At 40.1% G+C, this 17,106-nt stretch overlaps 2 protein-coding genes across 2 annotated transcripts in view; one reads left to right on the top strand and one right to left on the bottom strand.

Annotated features, from left to right (window-relative positions):
- LOC134819697 (fimbrin-like) overlaps positions 1 to 17,106 on the bottom strand; it is a 65,094-nt gene that overhangs the window by 36,574 nt on the left and 11,414 nt on the right. The gene's annotated exons all lie outside the window — the stretch shown is intronic.
- Positions 1,956 to 17,106, top strand: part of LOC134819698 (poly [ADP-ribose] polymerase tankyrase-2-like) — a 72,593-nt gene continuing 57,442 nt past the window's right edge. The window contains exon 1 of the mRNA XM_063829784.1: positions 1,956 to 1,984. Within this exon, the coding sequence (XP_063685854.1) occupies positions 1,982 to 1,984 (3 nt within the window). The 5' untranslated portion in view covers positions 1,956 to 1,981. The remainder of the gene's footprint in view (positions 1,985 to 17,106) is intronic.

Here is a 17,106-nt window from a genome sequence, read left to right as displayed (position 1 = left end):
CTTGGCAGAATAGCATTAGCAGGGTTCGAGATTTGACTGAGGGCATTCAGGTAACATACCAGGTTCATATCACCAGTTGAGGTGAATCTTAATTTCGGCATGCAATGCCTTATAAGTTATAAGCTTATAGTAGGATCAAGGGGTTTATATAATAGAAGGTCTCGAGATGCTGATTTGGCTATTTAGGTTTCACATGTGAAATGTTTCCAGCTGTGGGTAAAGTGGATTTTAGAGCGGGGAGGGGGTCTTAATGACAAAAATCTGAACGATCTCTTACTAACGGGACACTACGGGACAAGGGACGGATCTCGGGCCTAATAGCTGGAGTCTGCACCTAGATGGTCAACGTGAGGATAGCATGAGGATTTAGGATGCTCTGCCTGCCTTTCATAAGGTCTTGTAACCCCGAAAGCTGGTATATCTTATCTAAATTAACCTTGGTTACATCCCGTGCTGTTTCGAATATATAATTAGATTTATAGGTCCAATATCAAGCAAAAAGTCTGATCTCCGGTACTGATGTTACACTTACATGATCTTCGACGCGAGGATCTCCGAACTCCGATCTTAAAGTTGAATCTCAGAGCCATAAGAGGAACCTAAGCCTCGGTTCTTCTCTTTGAGAGGCAAACAGGAAATTCGGTGTTATCAACTCAAAGTCGGATTCGTAGCACAATTGAAAACCAAAGAATAAAAATCTTAATGAATTCCTGACATCCTAAAATTAATATCAGGTCGTATTCGATTCAGTGGCCCAAACTCCAGTAGGTTACAAGACTTAAGTTCAAGTCGAGGAACACTTTGATTAAGTATCATCCTTGTCTAGTTGGAATTTTCGCATATCATGCAGTAGTTATCTACTAATCACTCCTAAACTGAGCGTTTTAGAGTCGAATCTCGAACCCTGCCATTCGGCCAAGTAATCTTAATCTGAAGTTCTAGAATTATAGTTATAATGTTCTAGTACTAATGTATTAGTGCCCTAGATAAGATCTCGAGGCAGCTGTAGTAACAAAAGAGCTAGCCAGTAACAACTAGATTAAAAAACTAGGGAATGACACACATTATCATACGATGGTAAAATCTATGCGAACCAAACCACTGCGGTATTATTAAACTGCGGCCAACAGATCTCAAACCAGGGATAACAGACCAATATTGGTCGAGACAGCGAAATCAATCATAATTTTAAAGTGGGGTACAGCGGTCAAGCAACAATCTGGACCAGATCCAGTGCCGATTTATTTTAGGTCCGGTATAGTATTCTTGACCAGTACATATATCATGGTTTCATGGCATAAAATTAAATAAATAAAAAGTTTGAAGTTGAATTTTGGTCTGGCACATATCAAATTTAAAAATTAAATTGGTGCCAAGGAAAAATTGGGGGTTTTCACAAATCATGTAGTAGTTGGGTCCGGGACTCTAGGGCGTAAGACTCTAGGGCGTGAGACTTTAGGGCGGCGCCCTAACCCTAACCATCACCCTAACCCTATCCCTAACCCTTATCCTAACCCTAACCCTAACCCTAACCCTAACCCTAACCCTAACCCAAACCCAAACCCTAACCCTAACCCTAACCCTAACCCTAACCCTAAGACCCTAGAGTCTTACGCCCTAGAGTCTTACGCCCTAGAGTCCGGACCCCGTAGTAGTTATTTACTAATGACTCCTAAAATGAGCATTTTTGAGTACATGATGTGCATGAGTCGCCAAATGCGACCAATTCGCTGTTAGCTGCCTTAAGAAACCGTAATTTTGAAAAATCGCCCTTTTGTAAGACACAAATATGCTGCTGGCCTGGCCCATTAAGAGAGATGCCCAATAAAGTAGATCATTCTCTAATTTTTGTAGGTGTTTCTGGACACAAATTAAAGTGACTCATCTTACATCTTGTGACAAATGCTATGTTGCTCATGAGTCTTTAAGACCGTTCTAGTTTTAATACTTTCAACACTACTATATAACAAATAATTTGAGGATGTCCAATATGTCCATGGCTTGCTAAAGTCAACTGCATCGGGGGTACTATGATGGTCCAGGGGGTGCTGAAACAGAAGACTGGCACTCTTAACCTGTTAAGAAGTTAAGTAGTTGTAGTGAATAATGTTTCTGTTTGGCAATGTATAACTCCATTCACACCACAATCCACAATTGGACAATTGGACAACCCTGATTAATGTGTAGATAGTGTTGAAAGAATTTTAAACTTAAAACTTGAACTTCACTTCTAATAACTTTTGGGGCTGTGCTCCAAGAACAGGCTGACATTTATATATGGCTTATGGATTATATGTAATGTATTCTGATTAAATGATAGGGCTTGCCAGTCCAACCACCTCATATTTTTCATACTCACTCACTCTCTTGTCCCATGTGTCGTAGTCCGTCAGTCTGTTCAATTTTTCAATCTTTTGAATCATTTTGACTAATCCAGTTAACACTTTCATTGTTTTCCACAACAGACATTTCAAACTGCTTTCTGCTCTTCCTTCTTTTCAGTGAGTGTGCTAGTTGGACGTGAAGGTGCCCCCTGGTCTGCCTGGTACCCCCATTGCCTCTTCACCATGATGGAAACCCCCACTGACACTCAAGAAAAGTGTGAGAAACCTCAACCTGTTGCAGACCAGACTTCATCCACTACGGTTCCCGATCAGGATACACCCACCACTTCCTCAGCTTCAGTCATTGACAATATTGACGAAATGCTTAGAGATGTCGATAAACTAATTCATTCAGAAAATCAGGACTCAGAAGAAGACAAAAATGTCAGCAGTCTCCTTAGTTTCTTCACAAATAGATCTGCTCCCCTCGACACCTATCTGTTAACCCACGCACAGAACCTACGCTCAGAGGTAGACTTAATCAAGATTAACATTTGCAGTATCCTGAAACTTGAAGTAAACAAGTTTGCGATCATTACACCAGCTATGATCAAGAGTTGTTCATCCCTGAACAAACTAACTTTAGCAGAAGGTCTCCTATCCCTGCTAGGTCTTGCTGAAAGTGTTTGTGCTGTAGTAAGTGGACAGAGATGTGAAAACGAAGTCAAGTCCTCTTCCTACTTGTCAGCTCCCTGCAGCTTGAGCATGCCAATGGGTCACACTACCTCGGATGGTAGCTCTCTACAAGATTCTCTAGAAGCCATTCAGAAGTCCATCAAGAACCTTAAAGACAACGATAGCCATCTCAGAACTCTCGACTCCATCAACAGCAAGCTTGCTGAGCTCAAACTTGACATAAACTGTTTTAAAAACAGTAGGTCATCAAATGTTTCCACCCCTGATCTGCCCATGCCTCCTTTTAATATAGGGTCACCTGCACCATGTGAAACGGACCAAGAACAGCTTCTCCTAGATGCACAGAAGCATGCAAGTGTAGACGACCCTAAGTCCAAGCATATTCTGTCGTATGTCCCAGAATTTGTAGATGAAAAATTGAACTCTGAGCTTTTAGTTTTCTTAGACCAACATAAGGAAGCCTTTGATAGTAACTCCGAAAATGGGCATGGGGTTCTGAGCTTTGGCGAACCTTATCAATACCCCGGGGCTAAAGCTGAAAAACCAAAATCGACAGACTTCCCTGATGTTCTGAATGAGCTTGTCTCCAAGATAAAGGAAGAATGTCCTAGTTCAACAATCAATCAGTGCTTGATAAATCGGTACACTGATGGGAACAGTTTTCTTCCTAAGCACTCTGATAACGAGCAATCACTGGTCCATGATAGTTCCATATTTACAGTATCCTTAGGTGGTGATTGCTCTGTAAAATTCACAAAAAAGGATCAGCTTGAAGGAGAGGTCGTAGAGACAATAGAGGGACGTAGTCTCTATGTCATGAGCAAACAGTCCCAGTTTCTTTGGGACCACCGAATTGATAAAAGCACAGAAAAGAGGGACTTAAGATACAGTATTACCTTCCGCTACGTAAGCAGGAGCATCAATGCGACCTTGATTGTCGGTGATTCAAACACCCGGTTCCTCAAATTTGGGGCTGGAAAAGGAACATTTGGACACAAGCTGCCTGGGAAAAGAATCGAATGTTTCACAATAGATCAGTTAGACCCTGTTCTTTGTGTTGGATACAAGAACGTTGTAGTACACTGTGGTATAAATAATATCAAGAGGGGAGGGGGTGATGTTAAACATTGGGCTAATGAGCTGACGAAGAAGCTCAAGAATATTTGTGATATGTGTCCATATTCTAAAGTTATTGTCTCACCCATCCTTCCAACTAGGTCCTCCTGGCTGAATGACAGAGCCATGGAGTTTAATAGTTTATTATTTGGGTACTGTAATACTAATACTAGAATAGGCACTTTAGATTTTGATAGTTTTGTTGATGAGGAGGGTCTACTGGACAAGCAGTTTTGTAGATATAAGAAGCCGGATGACCCAATCCACCTGGGGTCAAGCGGTATCTTTAAACTCTCCCGGGCAATTGCACATAAGATCCTAGCTAGCCCCGTTGATGGGAGGTTGTTCAGTGATGTTACCAAGGCCCAAAAAAGATTTTCCCCACGTTCTCGTAGATCCGTAGTTATGTCATGATAGCCAAACTAATATGCGAAATTTGCTGCTGCTGCAATAGACCTGTGCGTGCTGGACATCCATTCATAACTTGTCAGATGTGTGACAAAATAATGCACAAAAAATGCAAAACTGATGATAACATAGTCAAATTTCGAGATGCAACATACTGCAAAATATGCACTGATGCCAATGATATCGTTCGGTATAACCCTTTCTACCAAGCTCCCCACTTTGCAAACAATGGCCTCATTGATGATGAGCCAGTTAATTATATTGAATCTATCTACAATAGCTCAAAGATTCTTGAAAATTGCAAAACATTCTCAATAACAGAGTTGAATGCCACCATCCTACCTAAAAATTCAGCTAAATATTTGTCAAAATTATTTCTAAATATTGATGGAAATGCATCAAACTTTGACAACTTTGCAGTTGAATTGTCTTGTATCGACCACAAATTCTCTGTTATCGGCCTTGCAGAAACAAACACTAATCCCGAAAATGGAACTCTGTATCAGCTTAACGGATACTCCTCCTGTTACCAATCACGCTACTTTTGCCAAGAGAAAAACCAGTTCAAGGGTAAAGGGTCAGGAGTGTGTCTTTACCTACACGATTCCCTTAACTTTAACAAAATCACTGACTTATCTCTCTGTAATGAACACATAGAATCACTGTTTGTATCTATCACTAGCTTGCAAGATCCAACTGTCGTAGGGGTTATATACCGTCCCCCAAACGCATCACTTGAGATGTTCAACAAAGCGTATGAATGTATTCTCTCAAAACTGAATGGCAAAAAAGTATATATTCTTGGTGATTTCAATGTTAACATTTTGAACGACCCATCTCCATCAGAGGACAAATTCCAAGAAATAATATTCAATAACGGCTTCATACCAACCATATCAGTACCAACTCACCAAATGCCTGGCTGTTCCAGGACCTGTATTGACAATATCCATACCAATGTCGTAGATCAATCCCTTATTTCTGGTGTGATATCTGACAAGATCTCCCACCATCACCCTATATTCACTCTTATTGAACTTTCCCCTGACTCTGTGCCAACACCTGATTCATCAGACAAAATTACTATACACTACGACTATAGTAATGCTAACTTAGAGAAGCTCTGTCTTGAAATAGAAAACGATATAGATAGGTTCCACCACAGCTGTAACACATTTGACTCTTTCGTGCAGTTATTTCAAGAAAAGATAGATTTGTCTTGCAAACTTCTAACTCCTAGAACCACTAAACGTAACAGCATAACCAACCCTTGGATCACCCAGGGCCTCATTAACTCCATCGACAAGAAAGCTAGGTTGTATTTCGAATGGAAGAAGACTTGTACATTAAAACTACCTGATGGGGATCCAAACAAGCACATCTACTACAAGGAATTCGACAAGTTTCTCAAGAGCTCAATAAAGATGGCAAAGGCTATGTGCTATACTCAAAAATTCGAGAAGTACAGCATGAACTCAAAAAAGACTTGGGAAATTATAAATGAACTCCGTGGCAAAAATTTGTCTAGATGTAAGGACGATTTTGTTATAGATGGCCAGAGAGTTACTTGCAGACGAATAATTGCTAACAAATTCTGTGAATATTTTACATCTCTTGCAAGTAATCTCAATAAAAATGTATTGTCAAACAATAGTATTTCTCTGGAACCAGTAGAATCATTTGCTCAGTTTATGTCTAATTCGGTATCTGACTCCATATACCTGGAAGAAACTAATGAAGAAGAAATTATAGAGGTGATCAGGGATTTTCAAAATGGTAAGGCGAGTGACATACCTATAGTTGTTGTTAAAAAACCAGCCAAGCTCATTGCTGGTACCTTGGCTAGGCTTTACAACACATGTATACAAAGTGGTACATTCCCAAGTATTTTTAAAACTGGTAAAGTTATTCCTATTTACAAGAAAGACAATAAGGAATGCATTGAAAATTATCGGCCTGTATCAATATTACCTTTATTTGGAAAGATCTTCGAGAAGGTCATTTATAAACGCCTCTATAATTTCTTCACATCTAAAGGTGTACTAACAGACTCACAGTTTGGATTTAGAAAAGGCCATTCTACCACCCATGCTCTACACAAATCTATAGACTCCGTTACTAAGTCTCTGGCAAGCAATAAACATGTCCTAGGGATATTCGTTGACTTAAGCAAAGCCTTCGACACCCTTGATATACTGATATCTGGATATTATCCGGTTAGAAGAGACAAGGACAAGTGAAACAAGGAAGTTAGGAGTAAGGGCAAATTTTCGGCGTCAACGCCATCTTCAGGCTAAAATTGTTATAAATGTTAGTATATAATAAATGCTTCTATACTAGTTAAAATGCTAAATTAAAATTACACACACTGAATACAGGTTACATCAAATGGTATTGTACATTACATTGAAAATAGTGATGTACACACGTTTTACACTCTGTTCAAGTACATAATATCTACTGAACAACAGGGTCGTGTGCTATTTATTTAAATTTGTCTTTGAATATGTTGTAAAAGAAATCCCTTAAGCTTCTCGCACTCTTCTTTGTTATTGATACTAGGTTTAAATAAATTAATGTAGTAAGCTTCTGTCACTTTACGTTTAATGGTGCTATATAAGTTAATTTCTAAAATATCGAAGGAAATATCTGGTTCTATGTTATCGTGAAACTCTGAATAATGAGCAGCCAACGCATTATCAGGATAGGTTAAAGGCCTGTTGACTGCTCTTCGATGCTCTGAAAATCTATCGTGTGCTGTTCTACTCGTTTCCCCTATATATAGCTCTTGACATAATTTACACGTAACTTTGTATATGACACATTTTGGTTTGCAGTCGTGATTTGTTGTGATGAGTGGACATATGATACAGTTTGGTATGGTGCAGTGTGGTTTGTCGTGTGGTCGTGATGAACATAAGATCTCTGAGAGTTTCTTACCTGGTGTGAATATGAATTTGACCGGTAAGTTGTGTGAGAGGGCAAATTGAGTGACTTCTTTGGAAAATGGCTCGTTGATGAATGGTAGAGTGCATGTTACGTGGTCGGTATCTTGTATGTTTGATGATGAAGGGTTATGACGTGTTGTAGGTGAGAGAGGGTGAAATCGTCCTGTTTTGTTTATACGTCGTGGGTCTTGGTAACCGTTGTTGACCAACAAGTTGTCTACTATCTTCATGGACTCTTCTTTATACTCTGGTGTTGATGAGCAAAAAGCAGCCGTTTTGTAGAAGTTCTTGATGGTTGCTACTTTAGTTCCCTCATTGTGGTGGCTGTTGGCGTGCAGTGTGATATTCTTTTTCTGCTTCTTTCTGTAGAATTTGTGGTGTAGTGTTCCCTGTTCGTCGATCTTTATCTGGGTGTCGAGGAATGGGGTGAAATCCTGACGGCTTTCCGGATAGTCAATTTCCCATTTGAGCAACTGGTCTGGGTCCTCGTTTGAGATGGACTCCACTATCCTCAGAGCTTCTTCTTTGGAGCTGGCTAGACTCCCGGCATCATCCACGTATCTCCGGTAGAATGAGACGTGTAAATCAGTGTAAATCGATCTTCTCTCGAACATATATACTCGTACTATCGCTCCTATTGGTGATGGTTGGCACCCCATGAAGAGACCAATTTTCTGGAGGTAGAGTCTTGAGTGATATGTAAAGTATGAGTTGGTGAAGACGAATTCAAGGATCTTGTGGATGTGCGTGAGTGTTAGACCCCAGGTGTCGAGGTCTTCCCAATGTTCTTCGGTGAGTGTAATGAGGTCTTGAATGCAGCCACTGATGTTGATGTTTGTGTACAGTGCTGTGACGTCAGCTGTGAAGAATGAGAGACCTGAGAGTTGTTGATGTGACATGTTTTGAAGCTCTTCTAGGTGAGTGTGTATATTGCTCAGGTGAGATGGAACATGATTAAGCAGAGGAGATAGAATAGATTTAACAATCCAAGCAAGCTTCTCAGAAGGGGAATTTATACAAGACACAATTGGACGTATTTTACAATTAGAAATAATATCTACATCTGAAACTAAGACATTACAATCAAATTTATGAGTTTTCTGTATTAAATAAATAGTCGGTAGTTGGGTATTATGTGATTTAAATAAGTCTACTGTTTTGCTGTCATAATTACACATCCTACTTATCTCTGTCCATAACACATTACTCTCAGTCTCTAGTCTCTCAGTAACCCTGTTGATGAGGCGGCTGTAGGAGACTTCTGAGGGGTTTGCTATTGGTTGGATCCGATTTTGTCGCGTGGTGGTAGGTGCAACGTAGGTGTACGCTTCTTGCGAGGTCATGTCTGACAGATGTTTCTGCGTAATCTGCTGTTGTACTCCACTGCTCATAATCACAAACTCACCCCCCTTGTCGCTTCTCGAGAAGTGGAGTTCTTCTTTTCTTGCAATCAAGGATTTGAGTCCCTCCCGTTGTTTTGCTGTTAGGTTAGAGGGTACTTTACTGTGTTCTAATCTGGTGTTAATGATGTAACACAGTTGGCGGAGGTGATGTTCCATGGCGAGGTTGGTGGTGGGTGGAGCACCAGCAAACGGTCGTTGAAATGGCACGTTTTTCGACTTAATAAATGCGAAGCTGGTCGGGCATGTATCATCTGGGATCTCATCTGAAAAACAGGTTTTCCAGCGGAGCCGGTAGGCGGTCTGAGCAAGGCTGATCTGCACATCTTTCTTGAGGCGTTCATCTACTCGGGGTGCTAGGGCGAACTTGGGGCCTAAGCTGAGGACGTTAGTCTCATTCTCGTTGAGGACAACGCCTACCGCAGATACTTTGCTGCTAGGTGGCTCGATGGTAGAGGTGGAGTCGTGTGACACATTAGACTGATAGGTGTGGGTGGGAGTACTGAGAGCATTAAACTTATGAATCAATCTCTGTTTAGATGACTCCTTAACATCGTGGTTGTTATCACTAAACATTTGACATATTTCATAAAACTCTGGTCTCCCAGACAGTCTACATTTTAACAAATAAATGTTTTGTTTACAATTATCGATCTTATAATATAAGTCATCAATGCACTGATTCAGTGAGTGGGTATATAATTTATTTACATAATAATTTAAAAAGTTAGGTAGTTTCACAGGAAAAAGAATATTAATGTTAAGATGAACTGAGTTCGAAATAAATTTAGGAATTAAATGGCAATGTTTACAATGTTTTAGAAAATTCAGTTTTTGTTCGTAGGATTTTAGGTGTTCACCGAAGGATATAAGATCTTTTGCGGAACTGAAGGTTTCCCGGTCGAGGTTAAGAAATATCAAATAACGGAGTAGTTCGCTGTTTATTAGTCTCATGATTGAAATACTGATATCTGGATATTATCCGGTTAGAAGAGACAAGGACAAGTGAAACAAGGAAGTTAGGAGTAAGGGCAAATTTTCGGCGTCAACGCCATCTTCAGGCTAAAATTGTTATAAATGTTAGTATATAATAAATGCTTCTATACTAGTTAAAATGCTAAATTAAAATTACACACACTGAATACAGGTTACATCAAATGGTATTGTACATTACATTGAAAATAGTGATGTACACACGTTTTACACTCTGTTCAAGTACATAATATCTACTGAACAACAGGGTCGTGTGCTATTTATTTAAATTTGTCTTTGAATATGTTGTAAAAGAAATCCCTTAAGCTTCTCGCACTCTTCTTTGTTATTGATACTAGGTTTAAATAAATTAATGTAGTAAGCTTCTGTCACTTTACGTTTAATGGTGCTATATAAGTTAATTTCTAAAATATCGAAGGAAATATCTGGTTCTATGTTATCGTGAAACTCTGAATAATGAGCAGCCAACGCATTATCAGGATAGGTTAAAGGCCTGTTGACTGCTCTTCGATGCTCTGAAAATCTATCGTGTGCTGTTCTACTCGTTTCCCCTATATATAGCTCTTGACATAATTTACACGTAACTTTGTATATGACACATTTTGGTTTGCAGTCGTGATTTGTTGTGATGAGTGGACATATGATACAGTTTGGTATGGTGCAGTGTGGTTTGTCGTGTGGTCGTGATGAACATAAGATCTCTGAGAGTTTCTTACCTGGTGTGAATATGAATTTGACCGGTAAGTTGTGTGAGAGGGCAAATTGAGTGACTTCTTTGGAAAATGGCTCGTTGATGAATGGTAGAGTGCATGTTACGTGGTCGGTATCTTGTATGTTTGATGATGAAGGGTTATGACGTGTTGTAGGTGAGAGAGGGTGAAATCGTCCTGTTTTGTTTATACGTCGTGGGTCTTGGTAACCGTTGTTGACCAACAAGTTGTCTACTATCTTCATGGACTCTTCTTTATACTCTGGTGTTGATGAGCAAAAAGCAGCCGTTTTGTAGAAGTTCTTGATGGTTGCTACTTTAGTTCCCTCATTGTGGTGGCTGTTGGCGTGCAGTGTGATATTCTTTTTCTGCTTCTTTCTGTAGAATTTGTGGTGTAGTGTTCCCTGTTCGTCGATCTTTATCTGGGTGTCGAGGAATGGGGTGAAATCCTGACGGCTTTCCGGATAGTCAATTTCCCATTTGAGCAACTGGTCTGGGTCCTCGTTTGAGATGGACTCCACTATCCTCAGAGCTTCTTCTTTGGAGCTGGCTAGACTCCCGGCATCATCCACGTATCTCCGGTAGAATGAGACGTGTAAATCAGTGTAAATCGATCTTCTCTCGAACATATATACTCGTACTATCGCTCCTATTGGTGATGGTTGGCACCCCATGAAGAGACCAATTTTCTGGAGGTAGAGTCTTGAGTGATATGTAAAGTATGAGTTGGTGAAGACGAATTCAAGGATCTTGTGGATGTGCGTGAGTGTTAGACCCCAGGTGTCGAGGTCTTCCCAATGTTCTTCGGTGAGTGTAATGAGGTCTTGAATGCAGCCACTGATGTTGATGTTTGTGTACAGTGCTGTGACGTCAGCTGTGAAGAATGAGAGACCTGAGAGTTGTTGATGTGACATGTTTTGAAGCTCTTCTAGGTGAGTGTGTATATTGCTCAGGTGAGATGGAACATGATTAAGCAGAGGAGATAGAATAGATTTAACAATCCAAGCAAGCTTCTCAGAAGAAGCTCTGAGGATAGTGGAGTCCATCTCAAACGAGGACCCAGACCAGTTGCTCAAATGGGAAATTGACTATCCGGAAAGCCGTCAGGATTTCACCCCATTCCTCGACACCCAGATAAAGATCGACGAACAGGGAACACTACACCACAAATTCTACAGAAAGAAGCAGAAAAAGAATATCACACTGCACGCCAACAGCCACCACAATGAGGGAACTAAAGTAGCAACCATCAAGAACTTCTACAAAACGGCTGCTTTTTGCTCATCAACACCAGAGTATAAAGAAGAGTCCATGAAGATAGTAGACAACTTGTTGGTCAACAACGGTTACCAAGACCCACGACGTATAAACAAAACAGGACGATTTCACCCTCTCTCACCTACAACACGTCATAACCCTTCATCATCAAACATACAAGATACCGACCACGTAACATGCACTCTACCATTCATCAACGAGCCATTTTCCAAAGAAGTCACTCAATTTGCCCTCTCACACAACTTACCGGTCAAATTCATATTCACACCAGGTAAGAAACTCTCAGAGATCTTATGTTCATCACGACCACACGACAAACCACACTGCACCATACCAAACTGTATCATATGTCCACTCATCACAACAAATCACGACTGCAAACCAAAATGTGTCATATACAAAGTTACGTGTAAATTATGTCAAGAGCTATATATAGGGGAAACGAGTAGAACAGCACACGATAGATTTTCAGAGCATCGAAGAGCAGTCAACAGGCCTTTAACCTATCCTGATAATGCGTTGGCTGCTCATTATTCAGAGTTTCACGATAACATAGAACCAGATATTTCCTTCGATATTTTAGAAATTAACTTATATAGCACCATTAAACGTAAAGTGACAGAAGCTTACTACATTAATTTATTTAAACCTAGTATCAATAACAAAGAAGAGTGCGAGAAGCTTAAGGGATTTCTTTTACAACATATTCAAAGACAAATTTAAATAAATAGCACACGACCCTGTTGTTCAGTAGATATTATGTACTTGAACAGAGTGTAAAACGTGTGTACATCACTATTTTCAATGTAATGTACAATACCATTTGATGTAACCTGTATTCAGTGTGTGTAATTTTAATTTAGCATTTTAACTAGTATAGAAGCATTTATTATATACTAACATTTATAACAATTTTAGCCTGAAGATGGCGTTGACGCCGAAAATTTGCCCTTACTCCTAACTTCCTTGTTTCACTTGTCCTTGTCTCTTCTAACCGGATAATATCCAGATATCAGTATTTCAATCATGAGACTAATAAACAGCGAACTACTCCGTTATTTGATATTTCTTAACCTCGACCGGGAAACCTTCAGTTCCGCAAAAGATCTTATATCCTTCGGTGAACACCTAAAATCCTACGAACAAAAACTGAATTTTCTAAAACATTGTAAACATTGCCATTTAATTCCTAAATTTATTTCGAACTCAGTTCATCTTAACATTAATATTCTTTTTCCTGTGAAACTACCTAACTTTTTAAATTATTATGTAAATAAATTATATACCCACTCACTGAATCAGTGCATTGATGACTTATATTATAAGATCGATAATTGTAAACAAAACATTTATTTGTTAAAATGTAGACTGTCTGGGAGACCAGAGTTTTATGAAATATGTCAAATGTTTAGTGATAACAACCACGATGTTAAGGAGTCATCTAAACAGAGATTGATTCATAAGTTTAATGCTCTCAGTACTCCCACCCACACCTATCAGTCTAATGTGTCACACGACTCCACCTCTACCATCGAGCCACCTAGCAGCAAAGTATCTGCGGTAGGCGTTGTCCTCAACGAGAATGAGACTAACGTCCTCAGCTTAGGCCCCAAGTTCGCCCTAGCACCCCGAGTAGATGAACGCCTCAAGAAAGATGTGCAGATCAGCCTTGCTCAGACCGCCTACCGGCTCCGCTGGAAAACCTGTTTTTCAGATGAGATCCCAGATGATACATGCCCGACCAGCTTCGCATTTATTAAGTCGAAAAACGTGCCATTTCAACGACCGTTTGCTGGTGCTCCACCCACCACCAACCTCGCCATGGAACATCACCTCCGCCAACTGTGTTACATCATTAACACCAGATTAGAACACAGTAAAGTACCCTCTAACCTAACAGCAAAACAACGGGAGGGACTCAAATCCTTGATTGCAAGAAAAGAAGAACTCCACTTCTCGAGAAGCGACAAGGGGGGTGAGTTTGTGATTATGAGCAGTGGAGTACAACAGCAGATTACGCAGAAACATCTGTCAGACATGACCTCGCAAGAAGCGTACACCTACGTTGCACCTACCACCACGCGACAAAATCGGATCCAACCAATAGCAAACCCCTCAGAAGTCTCCTACAGCCGCCTCATCAACAGGGTTACTGAGAGACTAGAGACTGAGAGTAATGTGTTATGGACAGAGATAAGTAGGATGTGTAATTATGACAGCAAAACAGTAGACTTATTTAAATCACATAATACCCAACTACCGACTATTTATTTAATACAGAAAACTCATAAATTTGATTGTAATGTCTTAGTTTCAGATGTAGATATTATTTCTAATTGTAAAATACGTCCAATTGTGTCTTGTATAAATTCCCCTTCTGAGAAGCTTGCTTGGATTGTTAAATCTATTCTATCTCCTCTGCTTAATCATGTTCCATCTCACCTGAGCAATATACACACTCACCTAGAAGAGCTTCAAAACATGTCACATCAACAACTCTCAGGTCTCTCATTCTTCACAGCTGACGTCACAGCACTGTACACAAACATCAACATCAGTGGCTGCATTCAAGACCTCATTACACTCACCGAAGAACATTGGGAAGACCTCGACACCTGGGGTCTAACACTCACGCACATCCACAAGATCCTTGAATTCGTCTTCACCAACTCATACTTTACATATCACTCAAGACTCTACCTCCAGAAAATTGGTCTCTTCATGGGGTGCCAACCATCACCAATAGGAGCGATAGTACGAGTATATATGTTCGAGAGAAGATCGATTTACACTGATTTACACGTCTCATTCTACCGGAGATACGTGGATGATGCCGGGAGTCTAGCCAGCTCCAAAGAAGAAGCTCTGAGGATAGTGGAGTCCATCTCAAACGAGGACCCAGACCAGTTGCTCAAATGGGAAATTGACTATCCGGAAAGCCGTCAGGATTTCACCCCATTCCTCGACACCCAGATAAAGATCGACGAACAGGGAACACTACACCACAAATTCTACAGAAAGAAGCAGAAAAAGAATATCACACTGCACGCCAACAGCCACCACAATGAGGGAACTAAAGTAGCAACCATCAAGAACTTCTACAAAACGGCTGCTTTTTGCTCATCAACACCAGAGTATAAAGAAGAGTCCATGAAGATAGTAGACAACTTGTTGGTCAACAACGGTTACCAAGACCCACGACGTATAAACAAAACAGGACGATTTCACCCTCTCTCACCTACAACACGTCATAACCCTTCATCATCAAACATACAAGATACCGACCACGTAACATGCACTCTACCATTCATCAACGAGCCATTTTCCAAAGAAGTCACTCAATTTGCCCTCTCACACAACTTACCGGTCAAATTCATATTCACACCAGGTAAGAAACTCTCAGAGATCTTATGTTCATCACGACCACACGACAAACCACACTGCACCATACCAAACTGTATCATATGTCCACTCATCACAACAAATCACGACTGCAAACCAAAATGTGTCATATACAAAGTTACGTGTAAATTATGTCAAGAGCTATATATAGGGGAAACGAGTAGAACAGCACACGATAGATTTTCAGAGCATCGAAGAGCAGTCAACAGGCCTTTAACCTATCCTGATAATGCGTTGGCTGCTCATTATTCAGAGTTTCACGATAACATAGAACCAGATATTTCCTTCGATATTTTAGAAATTAACTTATATAGCACCATTAAACGTAAAGTGACAGAAGCTTACTACATTAATTTATTTAAACCTAGTATCAATAACAAAGAAGAGTGCGAGAAGCTTAAGGGATTTCTTTTACAACATATTCAAAGACAAATTTAAATAAATAGCACACGACCCTGTTGTTCAGTAGATATTATGTACTTGAACAGAGTGTAAAACGTGTGTACATCACTATTTTCAATGTAATGTACAATACCATTTGATGTAACCTGTATTCAGTGTGTGTAATTTTAATTTAGCATTTTAACTAGTATAGAAGCATTTATTATATACTAACATTTATAACAATTTTAGCCTGAAGATGGCGTTGACGCCGAAAATTTGCCCTTACTCCTAACTTCCTTGTTTCACTTGTCCTTGTCTCTTCTAACCGGATAATATCCAGATATCAGTATTTCAATCATGAGACTAATAAACAGCGAACTACTCCGTTATTTGATATTTCTTAACCTCGACCGGGAAACCTTCAGTTCCGCAAAAGATCTTATATCCTTCGGTGAACACCTAAAATCCTACGAACAAAAACTGAATTTTCTAAAACATTGTAAACATTGCCATTTAATTCCTAAATTTATTTCGAACTCAGTTCATCTTAACATTAATATTCTTTTTCCTGTGAAACTACCTAACTTTTTAAATTATTATGTAAATAAATTATATACCCACTCACTGAATCAGTGCATTGATGACTTATATTATAAGATCGATAATTGTAAACAAAACATTTATTTGTTAAAATGTAGACTGTCTGGGAGACCAGAGTTTTATGAAATATGTCAAATGTTTAGTGATAACAACCACGATGTTAAGGAGTCATCTAAACAGAGATTGATTCATAAGTTTAATGCTCTCAGTACTCCCACCCACACCTATCAGTCTAATGTGTCACACGACTCCACCTCTACCATCGAGCCACCTAGCAGCAAAGTATCTGCGGTAGGCGTTGTCCTCAACGAGAATGAGACTAACGTCCTCAGCTTAGGCCCCAAGTTCGCCCTAGCACCCCGAGTAGATGAACGCCTCAAGAAAGATGTGCAGATCAGCCTTGCTCAGACCGCCTACCGGCTCCGCTGGAAAACCTGTTTTTCAGATGAGATCCCAGATGATACATGCCCGACCAGCTTCGCATTTATTAAGTCGAAAAACGTGCCATTTCAACGACCGTTTGCTGGTGCTCCACCCACCACCAACCTCGCCATGGAACATCACCTCCGCCAACTGTGTTACATCATTAACACCAGATTAGAACACAGTAAAGTACCCTCTAACCTAACAGCAAAACAACGGGAGGGACTCAAATCCTTGATTGCAAGAAAAGAAGAACTCCACTTCTCGAGAAGCGACAAGGGGGGTGAGTTTGTGATTATGAGCAGTGGAGTACAACAGCAGATTACGCAGAAACATCTGTCAGACATGACCTCGCAAGAAGCGTACACCTACGTTGCACCTACCACCACGCGACAAAATCGGATCCAACCAATAGCAAACCCCTC

This window comes from Bolinopsis microptera, chromosome 8 (genome assembly GCF_026151205.1).
Source record: "Bolinopsis microptera isolate Bmic1 chromosome 8, MBARI_Bmic_1.0, whole genome shotgun sequence".
Classification (NCBI taxonomy): domain Eukaryota; kingdom Metazoa; phylum Ctenophora; class Tentaculata; order Lobata; family Bolinopsidae; genus Bolinopsis; species Bolinopsis microptera.
Note: the sequence above shows the minus strand (reverse complement) of the source record. Positions and strands in the feature narration are given on the sequence as shown.